The sequence below is a fragment of the Bos indicus x Bos taurus genome, chromosome 8 (assembly GCF_003369695.1).
Source record: "Bos indicus x Bos taurus breed Angus x Brahman F1 hybrid chromosome 8, Bos_hybrid_MaternalHap_v2.0, whole genome shotgun sequence".
In the NCBI taxonomy this organism is placed as follows: Eukaryota; Metazoa; Chordata; class Mammalia; order Artiodactyla; family Bovidae; genus Bos; species Bos indicus x Bos taurus.
The window spans coordinates 77,951,570-77,967,871 of NC_040083.1; the positions used below are offsets into that span (position 1 = coordinate 77,951,570).

The window sequence follows — 16,302 nt, forward strand, 5'->3', positions numbered from 1 at the left end:
AGACAAGAACTGCAACTAACTCTTAACAGTTGATATAGTTGCTGTAACTGAGCACAACATTTGTCCTCAACTTATTGGCAGTGAGAAGAGAAGCTCATTATTAGCGGGGAGAATGCCTACTAATTCTGCAGGAACATAGCTCTGTCTGGCAGTATGTTCTGAAAAGAGTTTCTTTTACAGGGAATATGAGTGATGCAATTCACAGCTCTTATGAAAAGTGCAAATTTCATTTTCTTCTTACTGAGAAAGTCAGTGAAAGTTGGGGGCAATGACAAGGGCATCCGTTCTGCAAGGACACTAAAGTGGTCCAAGAATTTAATCTCCCAGTACTGTAATTATAAAACTGAAACAATGCAGGGTCTTAGTTACCCATCCCCTCATCCCCTTTGCTGAGCCAGGCAAGGGTGGAAGCAGGACTGCAGATGATCTGAAGTTGTCCCCTCTGACTAGACTTGGAAAATGTTACTCTGTTCCTGGTTAAAGCCAGATTCATTCTCTTTGGAAGCCAGACAAACAGATGGTGGGGCTGACATCCTTTCACAAGACCAAGCAGCCCAACTTGTGTGCCCATCCAGGTGGAAGCCACCCTGTCTGCGGACAAGATGAGCTACCAAGGTACCAGCAGGCAGATCCAGGCTTGCCTGGGGAAGCAGTGCTGTGATAGCCTCGGAACGTGGACAGATGCTTGATAGAGACCACAGAGATCCACCCACAGAGCCCAGCAGAGATGATTTTAGCCTGGAAACTGTTCAGAGCAGGTGTGACCAGACGGCTTCCCAGCCAGACGAAAAGTCCTCTCAGGCTCCTGGGGTGCCCCCACCCTCAAGAGGGATGGCCTCTCATGGGTCTGCCAGGATAAATTAACTGAAGAGTGTACCCTGAGTGACCCAGTGAGCTGACTTGTATTCCTGGTGGTTTAATATTGACCAAGGGCTTCCCTGGTGGCTCAGATGGTAAAGAATCTTCCTGCAATCCAGGAGAACTGGGTTTGATCCTTTGGTCAGGAAGATTCCCTGGAGAAGGGGATGGTTACCCACTCCAATATTCTTGCCTGGAGAATTCCATGGACAGAGGAGCCTGGCAGGCTATAGTTCATGGGGTCAGAAGAGTCAGACAAGACTGAGCAGCTAACACTTTCACTTTCACATGGACCAATATGAGAGTACACCTGTCTGAAATAAAAATCTTGGCTCCAGTATCACGTATGCCTCTTTCTTGATGGCGGTTCTGTATCAGGACCATTTCTGTCCCAGAGCTCTTCATCTGACATGGCAAAACTGTGCCGTGGTACACATTTAGTACTTGTCTCCTCAGGTTTGCTATGGCAGGTTATTATGATCTACTGAAAGATCTGAGAACTAATGTGAAATGGTAAATAAATGGGAAGAAAAACCATTTTTTGGTCAAGAAAAACATGTCTCTTGCTCCTCTTGGGGATTTTTTACCTTTGTACCAAGAATAGTATAAAGTTATACTTGGCTTATGTCTGTGTCCGTATTAGTTAAGTTTTTAAAACAACAGAAGAAGTTTCTAAAGGTTCTGGAACAGGTAGAAGTAACTTCTTCAAAAACAGGAGGCATTTTTTTTAATTTAATTTTTTAACTTTACAATATTGTATTGGTTTTGCCATATATCAATATGAATCCGCCACCTGTCCGCCACAGGTAAACACGTGTCCCCATCCTGAACCCTCCTCCCTCCTCCCTTCTCCCTCCCCATAAAAGAGACACTGATGTATAGAACAGTCTTTTAGGAGGTATTTTTATTGTGGTCTCTGTGTCATTTTATCTGATGAGACTCATTGTAAGGATCTCTGTGCATGGAGATGACATACCAGTGTAGGAGAAAAGTTGGAAGTTTGATGTCTCAGAGGAAATTACAAGCAAGAATTAAATCAGTGTCATTAAATCTTTCCATGAGCCAGTGAAATAGCTGAAGATGGACTGTGACCAACTGGAAATGTGCCCCAGAACCCCAGTGGCAATGCTCGCTGTGAAGGTTGCCAGAAAGAAATGCTAGTCTAGTTTGAAAGACCTTCTGGCTCTTTAAGAGAATATGGAAATTCAGATTTTTTTAAATGGGAAATCTTCCCATTTTGGAAAGCTAGCAGCTAAAAACAGAATTTATTTATTTTAATTATATTGACACTCTTCTCACCCTCTGGTTTAAGGTTTACGTGACACGTATTTGTAGGCTGGGGTCTAACCTTAACTTTTCATAGGAGGCTATTATTTAGTTTAAGTCAAATTTATATTTTTTTGCTGGAGACTGATATGTTTTAGATAGAAATTTAGCTGTAAGGTATTTTTCCGTAATTAATTTTTCTGGTCACAAATTGCAGTGTTTCTTTTTGGGAATCACTCCATTGATAGAAATGGATAAGAAAAGTTCTATATAAACACTCAGAGAGGAACCCGAGATATTTTTCCTTCATAATATGTTGCTGAAGTTTTTCTTATAATTTGAATGCTGAAGGGAACTGAGACATTATCAAGCCCAAATTTCCACCTCCATGGATGTGGGCACTGGAGGTAGGTTGAAATTCATTTCATCAGCTGGTTAGTGACCAAGCTGGCCCCTGGGCCCCAGGCTTCTGCTCATTGTTAATAATTAGCATTAATTGAGGTCCTTATATGTGGCTTGGGCAGATTTCTCATAGTTCTAACAACTCCCTGAGGCAGGTATTCTTATTATTCTGTTTTATAAACAAGGAGACTGAGGTGTAGGGACTTGCCCAAGGTCATATGACTGGTGAGAGGTGAAGCTAGTGGGGCTTGTTTATCCCTTACACTACACATTATTTTCCAGGCACTTCAATTTTTAAAAAATATGGTTTACAATATTGTATTGGTCTCAGGTATACAGCAAAGTGATTTGGTTATACACACACACACACACACACACACACACACACACATATATATATGTATATCTTTATTATTTTTCCCAATTCTCTTCCATTATATTAATAGTTTGTTACAAGATATTGAATATAGTTCCCTGTGCTATATGGTAAATTTCTGTCATTTATTTTATATATGGTAATGTACATCTGTTAATCCCCTACTCCTAATTCATCCCTCTGCTTTTCCCTTTTGTTAACCGTAAGTTTGTCTTCTGAGTCTGTGAGTTTGTTTCTGTTTTGAATATACATTCATTTGTATTATTTTTAAGGTTCCACATATAAGTGATATCACAATATTTGTCTTCCTCTGACTTCACTTAGTATCATAATCTCTAGGTCCATCCATATTGCTGCAAATGGCATTATTTCATTCTTTTTTATGGCTGAGTAATAGCCCATATATATGCATGCACACATGCTCAGTTGCTTAGTCCTGTCCGACTCTTTGTGACTCCCGGGACTGAAGCCCACCAGGCTCTTCCATTCATGGGATTTCCTGGGCAAGAATACTGAAGTGGATTGCCATTTCCTTTTCTAGGGAATCTTCCTGACAGCGATCAAACCCGAATCTCCTATGTCTCCTGCATTAGGCAGATTCTTTAACATTGAGCCACCCGGGAAAGTGAAAAGTGTTAGTTGCTCAGTTGTGTCTGGCTCTTTGCGACCCCATGGACCGTAGCCTGCTAGGCTCCTGTGTCCATGGGGTTCTCTAGGCAAGAATACTGGAGTGGGTTGCCATTTTCTTCTCCAGGGGTCTTTCCAACTCAGGGATTGAACCCACATCTCTTATATCTCCTGCATGGGCAAGTGGGTTTTTTACCACTAGTGGCATGTGGGAAGCCTCCCTACATATATATGTTTGTATATATATATATGTGTGTGTGTGTGTGTGCGTGCATGTATATATATTTAACATCTTTGTCCATTTATCTGCTAGTGGACACTTAGGTAGTTGCCTAATATTATTGCAACTTAGGTATTGCAAATAGGGCCGCTATGAACATTGGGGTGCATGTATTTTTTTGAATTAGATCTTTTGTCTCTTCAGGATATATATCCAGGAGTGGGAATGCAGGAACATATGGTAGTTCTATCTTTAGTTTTTTAAGGAACCTCCATACTCTTTCCATAGTGGCTGCACCAATTTGCGTTCCCCCCAGCAGTGTAGGAGGGTTTTGTTTTCTTTACATGCTCTCCACAGGCACTTGAATTCTTAAATTCCCAAGGAATTTAGGCTATTCTAGGAAGCTGCAGTTCTCAGAGCTTGGCATTGTGTAAAAATCTGAGAAGATATTTTATTTATCTCCTGTTACCTCTATGTAGATATAATGCATGACAGCATCCTGTAAAATGTCCTCATTCCTTTTCATTGACTGTTGTTTTCAGGCTGTGATTATTTGCAAAGGACCATTTTGTAGAAACTTTAGAAATTATATCTTGTTGTAGGTGAAGGATTTACAAGTTAATGGTCCTAGTAGTGTGATACAGTGGCTCTGAGCTTAGAATTCAGAGGCAGGTAGATTTGGGTTCAAATCCTGTTTTGGCAGCCGTGTGACCTTGGGGATGTGACCTGGCAAGCTTGGGCCTTGGTTTCCTCTTCCAAAAAGCAGAAAAAAAAATCATAGTGCTCTTCTGGTAGCTTTGCTAGGTTAAGTGAGACACCCACGGATACCCCAGTGTCCAGCACACAGCATTCTATCAAGAAGAATTACTGGGGCTACTTCTATGCCCTTGGTCAAAAACATAGACGTGCTGATGCTAATCAGCTTGTGTTATTAGGCTGGCTATTGGAATTCAGGTTCTGAGCCTGCTTACTTGGTATTCTCTGCATTCATGTTGTCACAGGTAGGGTAGTGGACCCTCTGTGAAGATTGGATTGAAGGAGTGAGAAAGTCTTCTTTTGAATCCTGCTTTGGCTCATCATGGACTGATCTTCAAAGCTCCTTCTTAGCAGTTTGCTGAGAAACTAAAGCTACCCTATTGTGGATTCAGGGAACAAGGGCAATTATTTAAATATTTATTTATTTATTTTTGGCTGCACTGGGTCTTCATTGCTTCATGCGGGTTTTCCCTAGTTTCGGAGAGTGGGGGCCGTTCTCTAGTTGTGGTATGTGGGCTGCTCATTGCGGTGGCTTCTCTTGTTGTAGAGCATGGGCTCTAGGGCACGCGGCTTCAGTAGTTGTGGCTCCTGGGCTCTAGAGCACAGGCTCAGTAATTGTGGTGCAGGGGCTTGGTTGCCCCATGATATGTGGGATCTTCCTGAACCAGGAATTGAACCAGTGTCCCCTGCTTTGCAAGGTGGATTCTTAACTACTGGACCACCAGGAAGCCCAAGGGGCAATTTTTTTTTTTTTTAAAGCACCATCGTATTACCTGTGATGAATAGCTTACGGCAGAAAGGATCCAATCAGAGTTGAAATGCCTCACCCCATGGCTGTAAGCCTTAGCTCATATCACAATCTCTTGTGAAATTTGAGTTTATCTACTTTTATTAGCTTGACTACTTATTTATGTGGTGGGGTGGGATGGGGGTCACCAGAGTGTTGGGAAATGATTCCATTTTGAAGAGTGACCATTAGAAATATTCACTGCTATTTCTATTTCTTTTTGATATATTGCCAAAGTACAGTTTAGCTAACATAGTCTATGTCCGACTCTTTCTGATCCCATGGACTTGTTGTCAGCCAGGTGCCTCTGTTCATGGGGATTCTCCAGGCAATAATACTGGAGTGGGCTGCCATTTCCTTCTCCAAACAAAGTCTAAGGTAAAGGGATATTTTGCTTTGGAGTGATACTGCTGTTAAGCTAATACACAGGAAGAAAAGATGCATTAGAAACCACTCTTTGTTACTTGGAAAGGTTGCCTGGAGGAATTATTTGATAGGTTGTTAAAGCCAATGTGAAATATTTTCAAATGGGATGAGTATCCTTTCTAGGAAATTGTAGTTCAAAAATGTTTCTGTGAATTTTTCCTAAATTTCTCTCTCTCTCTCTTTTTTTCCCGAAAAGCCAGCTATGAACTTTTTGTTAGGCCTAGGGCCCTGGATGTCACATTGAGGCTGGAGAAGCTTTGGTGATGAAACAGAGTAAAATGGCAAATAGTGTGGGCTTTGCTTACATTTGCATTCTTTACCTGTTGACTTTCTGGGGGCCCTTCAAGGACTGACCTTATGGAAGCCTTCACTGCCCAGTCATATCTTGTAGGTTCTTTCACTTGCCCTTGCGGTGCAGCTGCTTCACCTCTGCTCAGAAACATCTCTTCTGCTCATCAGATGCTGTGGCAGTGAGCACTGACCTTCAGGAGCATCACCCCCTCAAGGTCAAGAACAGCTGGATCTGAAGATTCTTTCTAGCTGTAACATTTCTGAGACCGAGATGGCAAATAAATGCTCATCTTCCGAGGGCAGTTAGTTTTTATCATTTACGAAAAATTAATGAGTATTTAGATTGACTAGGTTGTATGTTTGTGATCTAAATTTGCTTCTAGATAGGACAAATTTTGCTTTCAAAATTGGCTGTCTTCTGTTCCAGTCATTACTTTGTTTCCATGTTTTCTGTATGACAAATGAATTTATTTTCTATTATCACAATTTTTTTAAATTTAATTGTGCCGTGCACGTAGGCTTCAATAGTTGGACACAAGGACTTAGTAGTTACTGTTCTCCGGCTTGAGAAGTTAGGCTCAGTACTTGTGGTGCACAGGTTTAGTTGCTCCAGAGCATATGGGATCTTCCAGAACCAGGGATTAAACCTGGGTCTCCTGCATTGGCAGATGGATTCTTAACCATTGTGCCACCAGGGAAGTCTCCTATTATCACAATCTTCATTTAATGTTTATAGTGTATATATGTCTTGTCATTCCAATGAGATAATAAAAACTCCACTGGGGAATGTGGAGGTCAGATTGATTGCTTTAAGTCAGCCAGTATTCCATGAGAATTAGCTCTCAGTTAGGAAATGGACATGCAACTGTTTGATGAGTAACACTCTTCCATTTGAGGAGTTAACAATTTAGTAGGAGAGTTATATAGGTTAGTAGAAAAATACCGTGGTGGGTACAAAATGTATCTCCATTCCCTCTAATTCTTAATTATGAAGTTAAGAAGGAAAATAAAAGCTAAAAAAAAATGCTTGCCAACTGATGGAATAAAAATGTTCTGATTGAGAAAAAGCCTTTTTGATGTTGCTTGTAAATCAGGAAGTATCTCAGATATTGGAGGGGCCTAGATTAGTTCTGGGGCTCCCTGGTGGCTCAGTGGTAAAGAATCCCCCTGCCAATGCAGGAGATGTGGGTTTGATCCCTGGGTCAGGAAGATCCCTGGAGAAGGAAAGGGCAGTATTCTTGCCTGTATTCTTGCCTGGGAAATCTCAAGGACAGAGGAGTCTGGTGGGCTATAATCCACTGGGTCACGAAAGAGTTAGACAGCGACTAAACAACAACAGAATAGTTTCAGGTGAATTCATTGAGAAGTTCCAACTTTTAGGGTGGTAGATAGTGGTCTCAGGATGTAGTGAAAGTAAACATCAACAATAGAAAACAACCCTCTTAATATGAGGTCCAAGAAGGAGTTGTAGAGAGAGATTTGGTAAAGGAGAAAGGCATATTTGGGCAAAACAGAATGGTCAAAGGCCAGCGAGGATTTTGCACACATTGCAGATGGAGGGCTGAGCCAGAGGACTTTGAGGTCAAGGAGGTAAAAGGTAGAAATTCTTAAGGAGTATCAAATTTAAGCATCTAAATCCACAAAGTCTCTGTCACTATTCAAAGGCTGCCTACTGTCCTTAAAGGGGAGCTTGGGGGAGAATGGATACATATATATGTATGGCTGAATTGCTTTGCTGTCTACCTGAAACTATCAGAGTATTGTCAGTCGGCTATGTTGTTGTTGTTTTTCAGTCACTAAGTTGTGTCTGACTCTCTGTGACATCACGGACTGCAGTGCACCAGGATTCCCTGTCCTTTAGTATCTCCCAGAGTTTGCTCAGAGTCACGTCCGTTGAATCAGTGATGCTATCTAATCATCTCATCCTCTGCTGCCCTCGTCTCCTTTTGCCTTCAATCTTTCCCAGCATCAAGGTCTTTTCTAGTGAGTTGGCTCTATGCATCAAGCAGCCAAAGTATTGGAGTTTCAGCTTCAGCATCAGTCCATCCAGTGAATATTCAGGGTTGATGTTCTTTAGGATTGACTAGTCTGATCTCCTTGCCATCCAAGGGACTCTTAAGAGTCTTCTCCAGTACCACAATTTGAAGGTATCAATTCTTCAGTGCTCAACTTTCTTTATGGTCCAACTCTCACTTCCATGATGACTACTGGAAAAACCATACCTTTGACTAGATGGACCTTTGTCGCCAAAGTGATATCTTTGCTTTTTAATATGCTGTCTAGGTTTATCATAGCTTGCCTTCTGATTTAATTTCATGCCTGCAGTCACTGTCCATGGTGATTTTGGAGCCCAAGAAAATAAAATCTGTCACTGCTTCCACTTTTTCCCCATCTATTTGCCATAAAGTGATGGGACTGGATGCCATGATCTTCATTTGTTGAATGTTGAGTTTTAAGCCAGCTTTTTCACTCTTCTCTTTCACCTTTAGCATATACTCCAATATAAACCAAAAAGTTAAGAAGAGAGAGAGAGCTAAGGCAGCAGCATCTGCAGGTTGGAAAGACAGAAGCTGGAAAGCTTGTCTGCATTCAAGGGAATGCTGGGGCATGGGCTCTAGGGGGAGGCCTTCTGCCTTAAAGCCCCTGGGACCTTAGCTTTCCAGACCGGTAGGCACGGGCCAGAAGAGCTAGGGGTTGTCAGCAAGAGAAAGGTGTGTAGCAAAATGCTGGGCCTTTCCACTGCTTTGTTGACGGTGAAACCCTTCTTGAAACTTCTATTAAGCAAAGCTTAGCTCAGTAAAGAGCCCTCAGAGTTGGACATCACTTTGACTGGAGTGACAGGAAAAGGTTTTCTTGGAAGTCTGCCTCACTGCCTCTCCATGCGTCTCTCAGCTGTCTGCCCTAGCCTGGCCCTTCCTCCCTCCTTCCTAACCCTAGGTTAGTCTCTGTAGCTGCTGCTTTTCTGATTAGTGGGAGTGATGAGAGGGCAGAGCTCAGAAGACCTGGTGTTGCCAAGAACCTGGTGGAGGCACGTGAAAGTCACCAGTAGGGGGCAGCCCAGCATGCTTCTTAGTCTTCTGGTCCCATCCAGGAGCTCAGGGGCAGGGAGCAGAAGGCTTTTAGAAGGTTTGGTTTTGGGTAGTCCAAGGAACCAGGGACTCGAGCCCAAGTGTGTTTGGTCACCTAGTAACTGAGAAGCCCTGGAGTTCATCTTCCCTGTGGTCATTTCTCTTGTGGCTTTCTCTGTCTCTGTCTCTCCCTCTTTCTTTCCCCCCTTTCTCCCTTTCTTCCTTCCTTCCTCCCCTTCCTTCCTCCTTTCTTTCTTTTTTCTTCATACACTTAAAAAATTCATAAAAGTGTAATGACATAACAGTAACTTCAGGTGCTTATATTCAGAACTGATACTTAAATATTTTTGTCTTTTTTGTTACAAAGGCATTTTTCTTTTAAGAAAAGAAATAGTTTAATAAAATAGTTTAACAGTTTCTGTTTCTTTATTCCTGACCCAAACCCATTCTGCTTTCCCAAGATGACTTTCCTTGCATTCCTCTTTTTATACTTTACAAATATCCCTCACTATGTAGTATTGTTTTATGTCATTTTATTGTTTTGCTTAAAAAAAATTTTTTTTAGAGTATAGTTGATTTACAATGTTATGTTACTTTCTCCTGTACATCACAGTGAATCTGTTATTCATACACATATATCATCTCTTTTTTAGATTCTTTTCTCATATAGGTCATTACAGAGTATTAAGTAAAGTTCTCTGTACTTAATAGTTATCTATTTTATATATAGTAGTGTGTATATGTGAAGCTCAGTCTCCCAATTTATCCCTCCACCCCCCTTGCTGTGTCTTTTTAAAAGTTCACATCAATTGTTTTATATTATAAGCACATATCAGTCTGAAATTTTGCTTATTTTTTTTCTCACTTAGCATGAAGATTTCTTTCTGCTCAAATATGAAGATCTGGTTCAATCCAGCTTAACACACCTCATTTTATTGTTTCTTAATTGATGGACCCTTGGGCTGTTTCCAGCTTTTTATTCTGACTGTATTACAAGTGAATATTCTTGCATATGTTTCTCCTCATGTGGTTCTCAGATGAAAACCTAGAATGGAATTGCTGGACTCTATAAAGCGTGTGATGTAGAATTTTCTAGGATACTGGCAAATTACTCTTCAAAGTGGTTGTGTCAGTTTATGCTCCCCCGAGCAATGTGAGAAAACTAACTGATCCTTAGAAATGCTTTATATAGTCAGCTTTTAAACATTGTGTCCAGCTAGCAGGAAAGGAATGGTAAGTCCATGTTATTTTAGTTTGCATTTCAGATTCCTTGAGGGGTGAGCAGCTTTTCATATGTTCCTGGACTGTTGGTGTTCCCCTCTGTGAATTGTTTGTTATTAACTTTATTGGCTTCCAGTCTATGATTCCTCCTTAATGGTACCTAAAAAAATGTTTCTTAAGGGGTAGATTTCATGAGCAGTTTCTGGCCTACAGCTATGTTGTGGGCATCTGTGCAGATGGTAACTTACGACAGAGAATTCTTGGCATCCACAGGGGCACTTGCTGACTTTTGCATCCAGCTCTTCTGTTGATTTTTTTCCATTTGACCAGGAGGAAAATCCATTCTTTATCTGGCATTCCTGCCTCCACAGTGGAAGAATATTCTCCAGTGACCACTTTTCATAATTTCACTTTTTTTTTGATGGTTTTCAGCAAAATCTTCTGTCTTGTCTTAGATTCAAGAAGAGTTATGTATTGCCTAACATCTGACTTATTTTTCATCTCATGATCACTGTAAATTTACCATTGACTAAATGTATCTTCTTTTTCTTCTCTTCCTGGGCATTGGTCACTGGAAAGCTTAGAATTAAGCTTGTGGTCCTTTTCCAGCAAATATTGGGTTGGCCAAAAAGTTCATTTGGGTTTTTCCATTAGCTTGTATAGAAAAACCCCAATGAACTTTTTCGCTAACCCAAAATATATATTTTAAACCCAGTTCCTAGCTTCACTGATATCTCTTCCCTGGCTTTTCTTTCTTCAGTGCCTTTTGTTTTTATGTTTAGCTCATTGTATTTTATTGAATACAAGTGTTGTTGCTGCTGCTGCTGCTAAGTCGCGTCAGTCGTGTCCAACTCTGTGCGAACCCATAGACGGCAGCCCACCAGGCCTAAGTGGGGAGTTTATAAATTGGAAATCTGATGAAAATGAAATAACAGTAAAATAAAGGGCATAAATAATTAAAGGAAAAGGTAAACATTAATGCTTTGTGCCACAGACATTGATTAATACCTCCTGAGTGTCAAGCCCTGATGCAGTCAGTGACGAGGCAGGCAGAGAGAGCTGAAGAATCTGAAGATTTCAGAACAGTGACAGCCACCATGCCGGCTCAGCTGTGAGGAGGGAACAAGTTCCCTGGAATCCTGGTTGTGACCCTGAAGGAAGCCTTGCCTACATCGTTTGTCCTTTTCTTCTGCCAAATGCATGAAAAAAGCATTAAAATATAGGGCTCTCTGGAATGTGGTTTTTTATTGGGAAGTGATTTGGAAGAAGGAGGTTACTATGGTTTTTACTGGAAAATGTTAGTGGATTGAAAATCTTGGGGAAAAAATATCTAAAGTGTGGTAATTTTGAAATATCTCATAAAAACTCATGTTAAAAACTGTTGTTTGGTAATTAGGGTGGAGTCTTAAAATGTTTCTTTCTGTGTGAAGAAGCAAAGAAGGGAGTGAATCCTTCCTGCAAGTCTGTTATGTTCCAGGCTCCCGGTACTGGGGAGAGCCTCACTCTTTGAGCAGAAGATGCTCCCGTCTTGGACGTCGCCTGGTGTTGCTTTCTTATGTAACAGGAGACAAAGTGTTTGTGGGTCCTTTTAAAATTATTTCTCTTTGGTGTGGTTTGGTTCTCTCAGAACCTTTTTATTTTATTTCTAAAGTTTGTTTTCTAAAAATAGGTGTTTTATTTTATTTCTAACATTTATCGTCTAAAAATGGGTGTCCAAATAGTTACCATGTATTTTGATATCTTTTTCCTTCTTTTGGATTGAGCAGAAGGGACCTATAGATGCTATATCTTTTCCCTCATTGGCTATTATTTTTCTCATTTAATTAATGTTGTTAACAGTAGGGTTACATATTTGTTTTCAGTGTCTTAATTGGGATGTTATATATCTTAAATGTTTTGAAAAAGAAAGGGAAATCCATTCTAATACAACTTCCTGGAGTGTCTATGGAGCTCCAAGTGTTGCCCATTCATTCTTCTATCCCTCCATCTGTCTGTCCACCCTTCATCTTTGAAGACCTGCTTTGTACGAGGTGCTTTGTTAGATGCTATGGTGCATGTTGTGGTGGTTTAGTTGCTAAGTCGTGTCCAACTCTTGCAGCCCCATGGACTGTAGCCTGCCAGGCTTCTCTGTCCATAGGATTCTCCAGGCAAGAATACTGGAGTGGGTTGCCATTTCCTTCTCCAGGGGATCTTCCCAACCCAGGAATTGAACCTGGGTCTCCTGCATTGCAGGTAGATTCTTTACCAACTGATCTAAAAGGGAAGCCCCATGGTGCATGTTAAGAATTACAAAACAGGATCCACCTATCTTCAAAAAGAGGTCATGATCTAAGAAAAGTGAATAGACAGATGCTCAGATAACTTCAGCACAGGGTAATTCCATGGTAATAGGTTTGATAGCTTTGTGTTTATATTACCGGTGACTTTACTGGTTGCAAGTGACAGAAATTTCAGATCAAACTTTCTTTATGAAAACTAACCTCAGAGACAAGTGGATCCAAATGCTTTAAGTGGCATTTTCAGAGTTCTGTCTCTCTTTTTATCTCTTAGCTGTCTTTCCTCCTGTGTGCTGACTTCATTCTTGAACATTACCTTTCCCTGTGGTAGAAATATTTCTCATGGAATCCCCAAGCCTGTGTAATCTTTCAGCTAAGATCCCAGAGAAAGAAAAAGGCATTGTCAAAGCATTCATCTTTTGATTTTAGGGAAGCTTCTCATTAGTCCAGTCAAGGTTACAGCACATTTCTAAGCCAGTCATAGCCAGGGGGATGGGCTCTCTGTGCAACCAGCATTACCTGTCTACTCCTGTATGTGAAGGACTGGCAGATGGGGAAGAGGTTTCTACAGAGAGTGAGCGTGTGCCTGCATGCATATGTGCTAAGTTGCTTCAGTCGTGTCTGACTCTTTGTGACCCTATGGACTGTAACCCACCAGGCTCCTTTGTCCATGGGACTCTCCAGGCAAGAATACTGGAGTGGGTTGCCGTGCCCTCCTCCAGGGGAATCTTCCCAACTCAGGGAATGAAACCACATCTCTTAAGTCTCCTGCTTTGGCAGGCAGGCTCTTTACCACTAGCATCATGTGGAAAGCCCCTCTACAGAGAGTACACGAGGGCAATGTGGGGTTCGTGAAATGTGGCTCCTGAAAGGAAAATTTCGTTTCATTACTGACAAAAGCAGAAAGAGTGGATCCTGGGCCAGGAGAAGAGAGGGTTTGGAGGAAGGGATGAAAGGAGAGAAAGGGGGAGGGGAATCTGCTTCAGTGTTTCTGGAGGTAAAAAGAAGGAGGGACTGCTACTCTTGGAAGGTGAGCACAGATGTGACTTGTCCTGTGTGTGGTGGTGCCAGCATCCCTGTGGCTGTCACAGATTGAAACGCTTTTGAGAGGTAGTGGATGCATTTATAAGTTATTTTCACCTCTGTATCCAGGGGATACCTTGAGTGGAGAGGCAAACTGAACTTGTTAGTTGAAAGAGTGATAAAAATTTAATAAGAAACCCGATGGTCCTGTCATTGAATATGAAACCTGCTCAACCATGGTTTCTCCTTGATCACACTCAGTGTTCCTCCCCTTGCTGTATTTAAAATAAATAGTGCGGCCAGGTGGGTGGGGAGGGATCACCTTGAGCAGTCTGGTGAGGTTGGATGGAAGTTGCCTAATTTTTATGGATTTCCTGCATTGAGTCTTGAGTTTGCACTCTGTTTTTCTTTTCTCTTTTTTTGCAGTTACATTGCAAATCAGAAAAGATTAGAAATCATCAACGAAGATGATCTTGAAGCTTACGTGGGACTGAAAAACCTGTGAGTACTCAGAACTTGCATACCTTATATCAGAACTTTTTTATGCTCTGTAATAGTCAGAGGGACGGGTGTTCATTAGTTCTAACATTCACGCCATTGTGTACTTTCTTAGGACCATTGTGGATTCTGGATTAAAATCTGTGGCTCATAAAGCATTCCTAAAAAACAGCAACTTACAGCACATGTAAGTAAAGCTTGATTCTTTTGCTTCCCAGGACCCAATTTATTCAGTGTTTTCCTCCTCTGTTTATTTTCCTCCTTTCCCAGCTAGAAATCTCCTTTTTAAAAGTTAGTATAGCTTCAACAATAGCTTAGAAACATTAGCTTTGATTTCTGAATAGCTTCAGAGGGGTACTTAGAACAGCCTACTTATTCCCTTTCATGAATTTCTGGGCCATTTCCATCTTGGACGGAGCAATAGACCAACAGAAAGGAGTCTGATGTGAAAACTATGTCCTGTACAGCGTTCTCGATTCTTTTCCTTGGACTCATGACATGTTCCCTGGAAGACATCAAACTAGTGGAATTGAAAGAAACTGACTTGGCCTTGGCCTTCACAGGGAACTAAAAACTGCTCATGCACTTTCTCCTACAGTAGGTCCTCTTTTGAACCTTCATTTTCCAAAAGCTATCTGCTGTGATTGATAAAAGTGGAGAAAAATCAATCATGAAACATGCCAGAGGTTCAGACGATTGTAACAATAGCAAAGGCTTCCACTGAAGTCAGGGTGATATCAACTGACGTCAAATGGAAATAAGACAGTGGGATCACTCAGGTTGTTTACTGTTAAATCCTCTTAGACGATGGCACTTAGTCAATAAGGTGTGGCCGTCCTAAGATGTTTCTTCATGAAGCAGAGGATTACCCACCCTTAAGCTCTGATTGTCACCCCCCACACCCCAAGTTTTCAGTAGGAATTTCTGTGGGAAGACTGTTGCTCTTGTGCTTTGCAGGTTCTCTGCAACAACACCTTATATATTTCATAGTCTATAGTTTACCTGCAGAATTCTTAACTGCTTGATCTCACTTGATTTTTCTAACAGTTGGTAGGAAGGATCTTTCTGAGTCCCATTTCATAAACGTATTAATAAAATCAGGTCTCCAGATAGAAAGTGGCAGAATTTTGATGCAGGGCTCATCATGGCTATGTTCTTTTAGTAAGAATACAGAAAATAAAATGTGTTTTGCATATAATGAGAGAATCATCCCTTGTAACATTTGTCCTCTTTCTTTGTCTTGGGTAGAACAGTTCCCTGACTGTTGCTCAGGCCAGTCTATAAAAGAAATCATTCTCTTTGAGTAGATTGCCTGGATACTCCATGGTGATTTGTTGATCTTATGAAAAACCTTAATTTCATCAAGCTAGTACAATGCCTTCATATTTCGTAGGTGGCATTAATGATGAAGTCAATTTGAAAATAAAGTCTGTAGAATTTAAATGCAAAACTTTTGGAGAAAGGTGATAAAACTCCAAGAAACTTTATTAACACATTTCATTTAGAGGCTTTTTGGCAGCATCTCTGTAGTTGGTTTGCCTGCACAAATTTTGATGTCTTTATGTAGGCCTTGATAACATAAACAAGAGAGAAGAAGTTGAACACAAGAAAAAGGTGAAATGCTCTAATGCAGTCACTTAAGTGTAATGAATGACCTTGGTGGTTATGTACTGGTATTTTCATTACTGCTGACTATAGACCTGAATTACTCAATGACTGCATTTTACTGGCTATTTTACTACATCACTTCCCCTGACGTTATGATCTAAAGAGTGGGCTATGGTTAATTATTCTGGAGAAGGAAATGGCAACCCACTCCAGTACTCTTGCCTGGAAAATCCCATGGACATGGTTAATTATGGTTTTACAAATAGACTTATTTATGACTCTACTGTGCCTCTTCTATTTTCCCTACTTTCCTTGTTCTAAGATATTTATATGAAAATGAAAGCCACCTTTTGTAATTTTTTTTTAGGCTGATATATGGTAGGATGACTTTAAAGGCATTCTCTGGGCCATACATACTTATCTAAAGTCAATTATTTGTCCAAGTCTCCCAAAGAGGCGTCATTTGAAAATAGGAAACCAAGGAGATGGACATAATCTAGTTTTTTAACAGCCAACAGTTGGGAAGTCTAATTATTGATCAAACTACAAACATTACTGATATTTGTGGTGATTGTCAAATGGTAAGACAGCATGAAGTC

General features: G+C 40.8%; 1 protein-coding gene across 10 annotated transcripts in view; it reads left to right on the top strand.

The window, feature by feature from the left end:
• NTRK2 (neurotrophic receptor tyrosine kinase 2) overlaps nt 1–16,302 on the top strand; it is a 414,185-nt gene that overhangs the window by 24,315 nt on the left and 373,568 nt on the right. For all 10 annotated transcript variants that reach the window (XR_003512340.1, XM_027550142.1, XM_027550137.1 and 7 more), the window contains exons 4-5: nt 14,024–14,098; nt 14,211–14,282. Coding sequence is in view for 9 of the 10 variants with exons in the window: in XM_027550142.1 (XP_027405943.1) it covers nt 14,024–14,098; nt 14,211–14,282 (147 nt within the window). In the remaining variant the exon portion in view is untranslated. The remainder of the gene's footprint in view (nt 1–14,023; nt 14,099–14,210; nt 14,283–16,302) is intronic.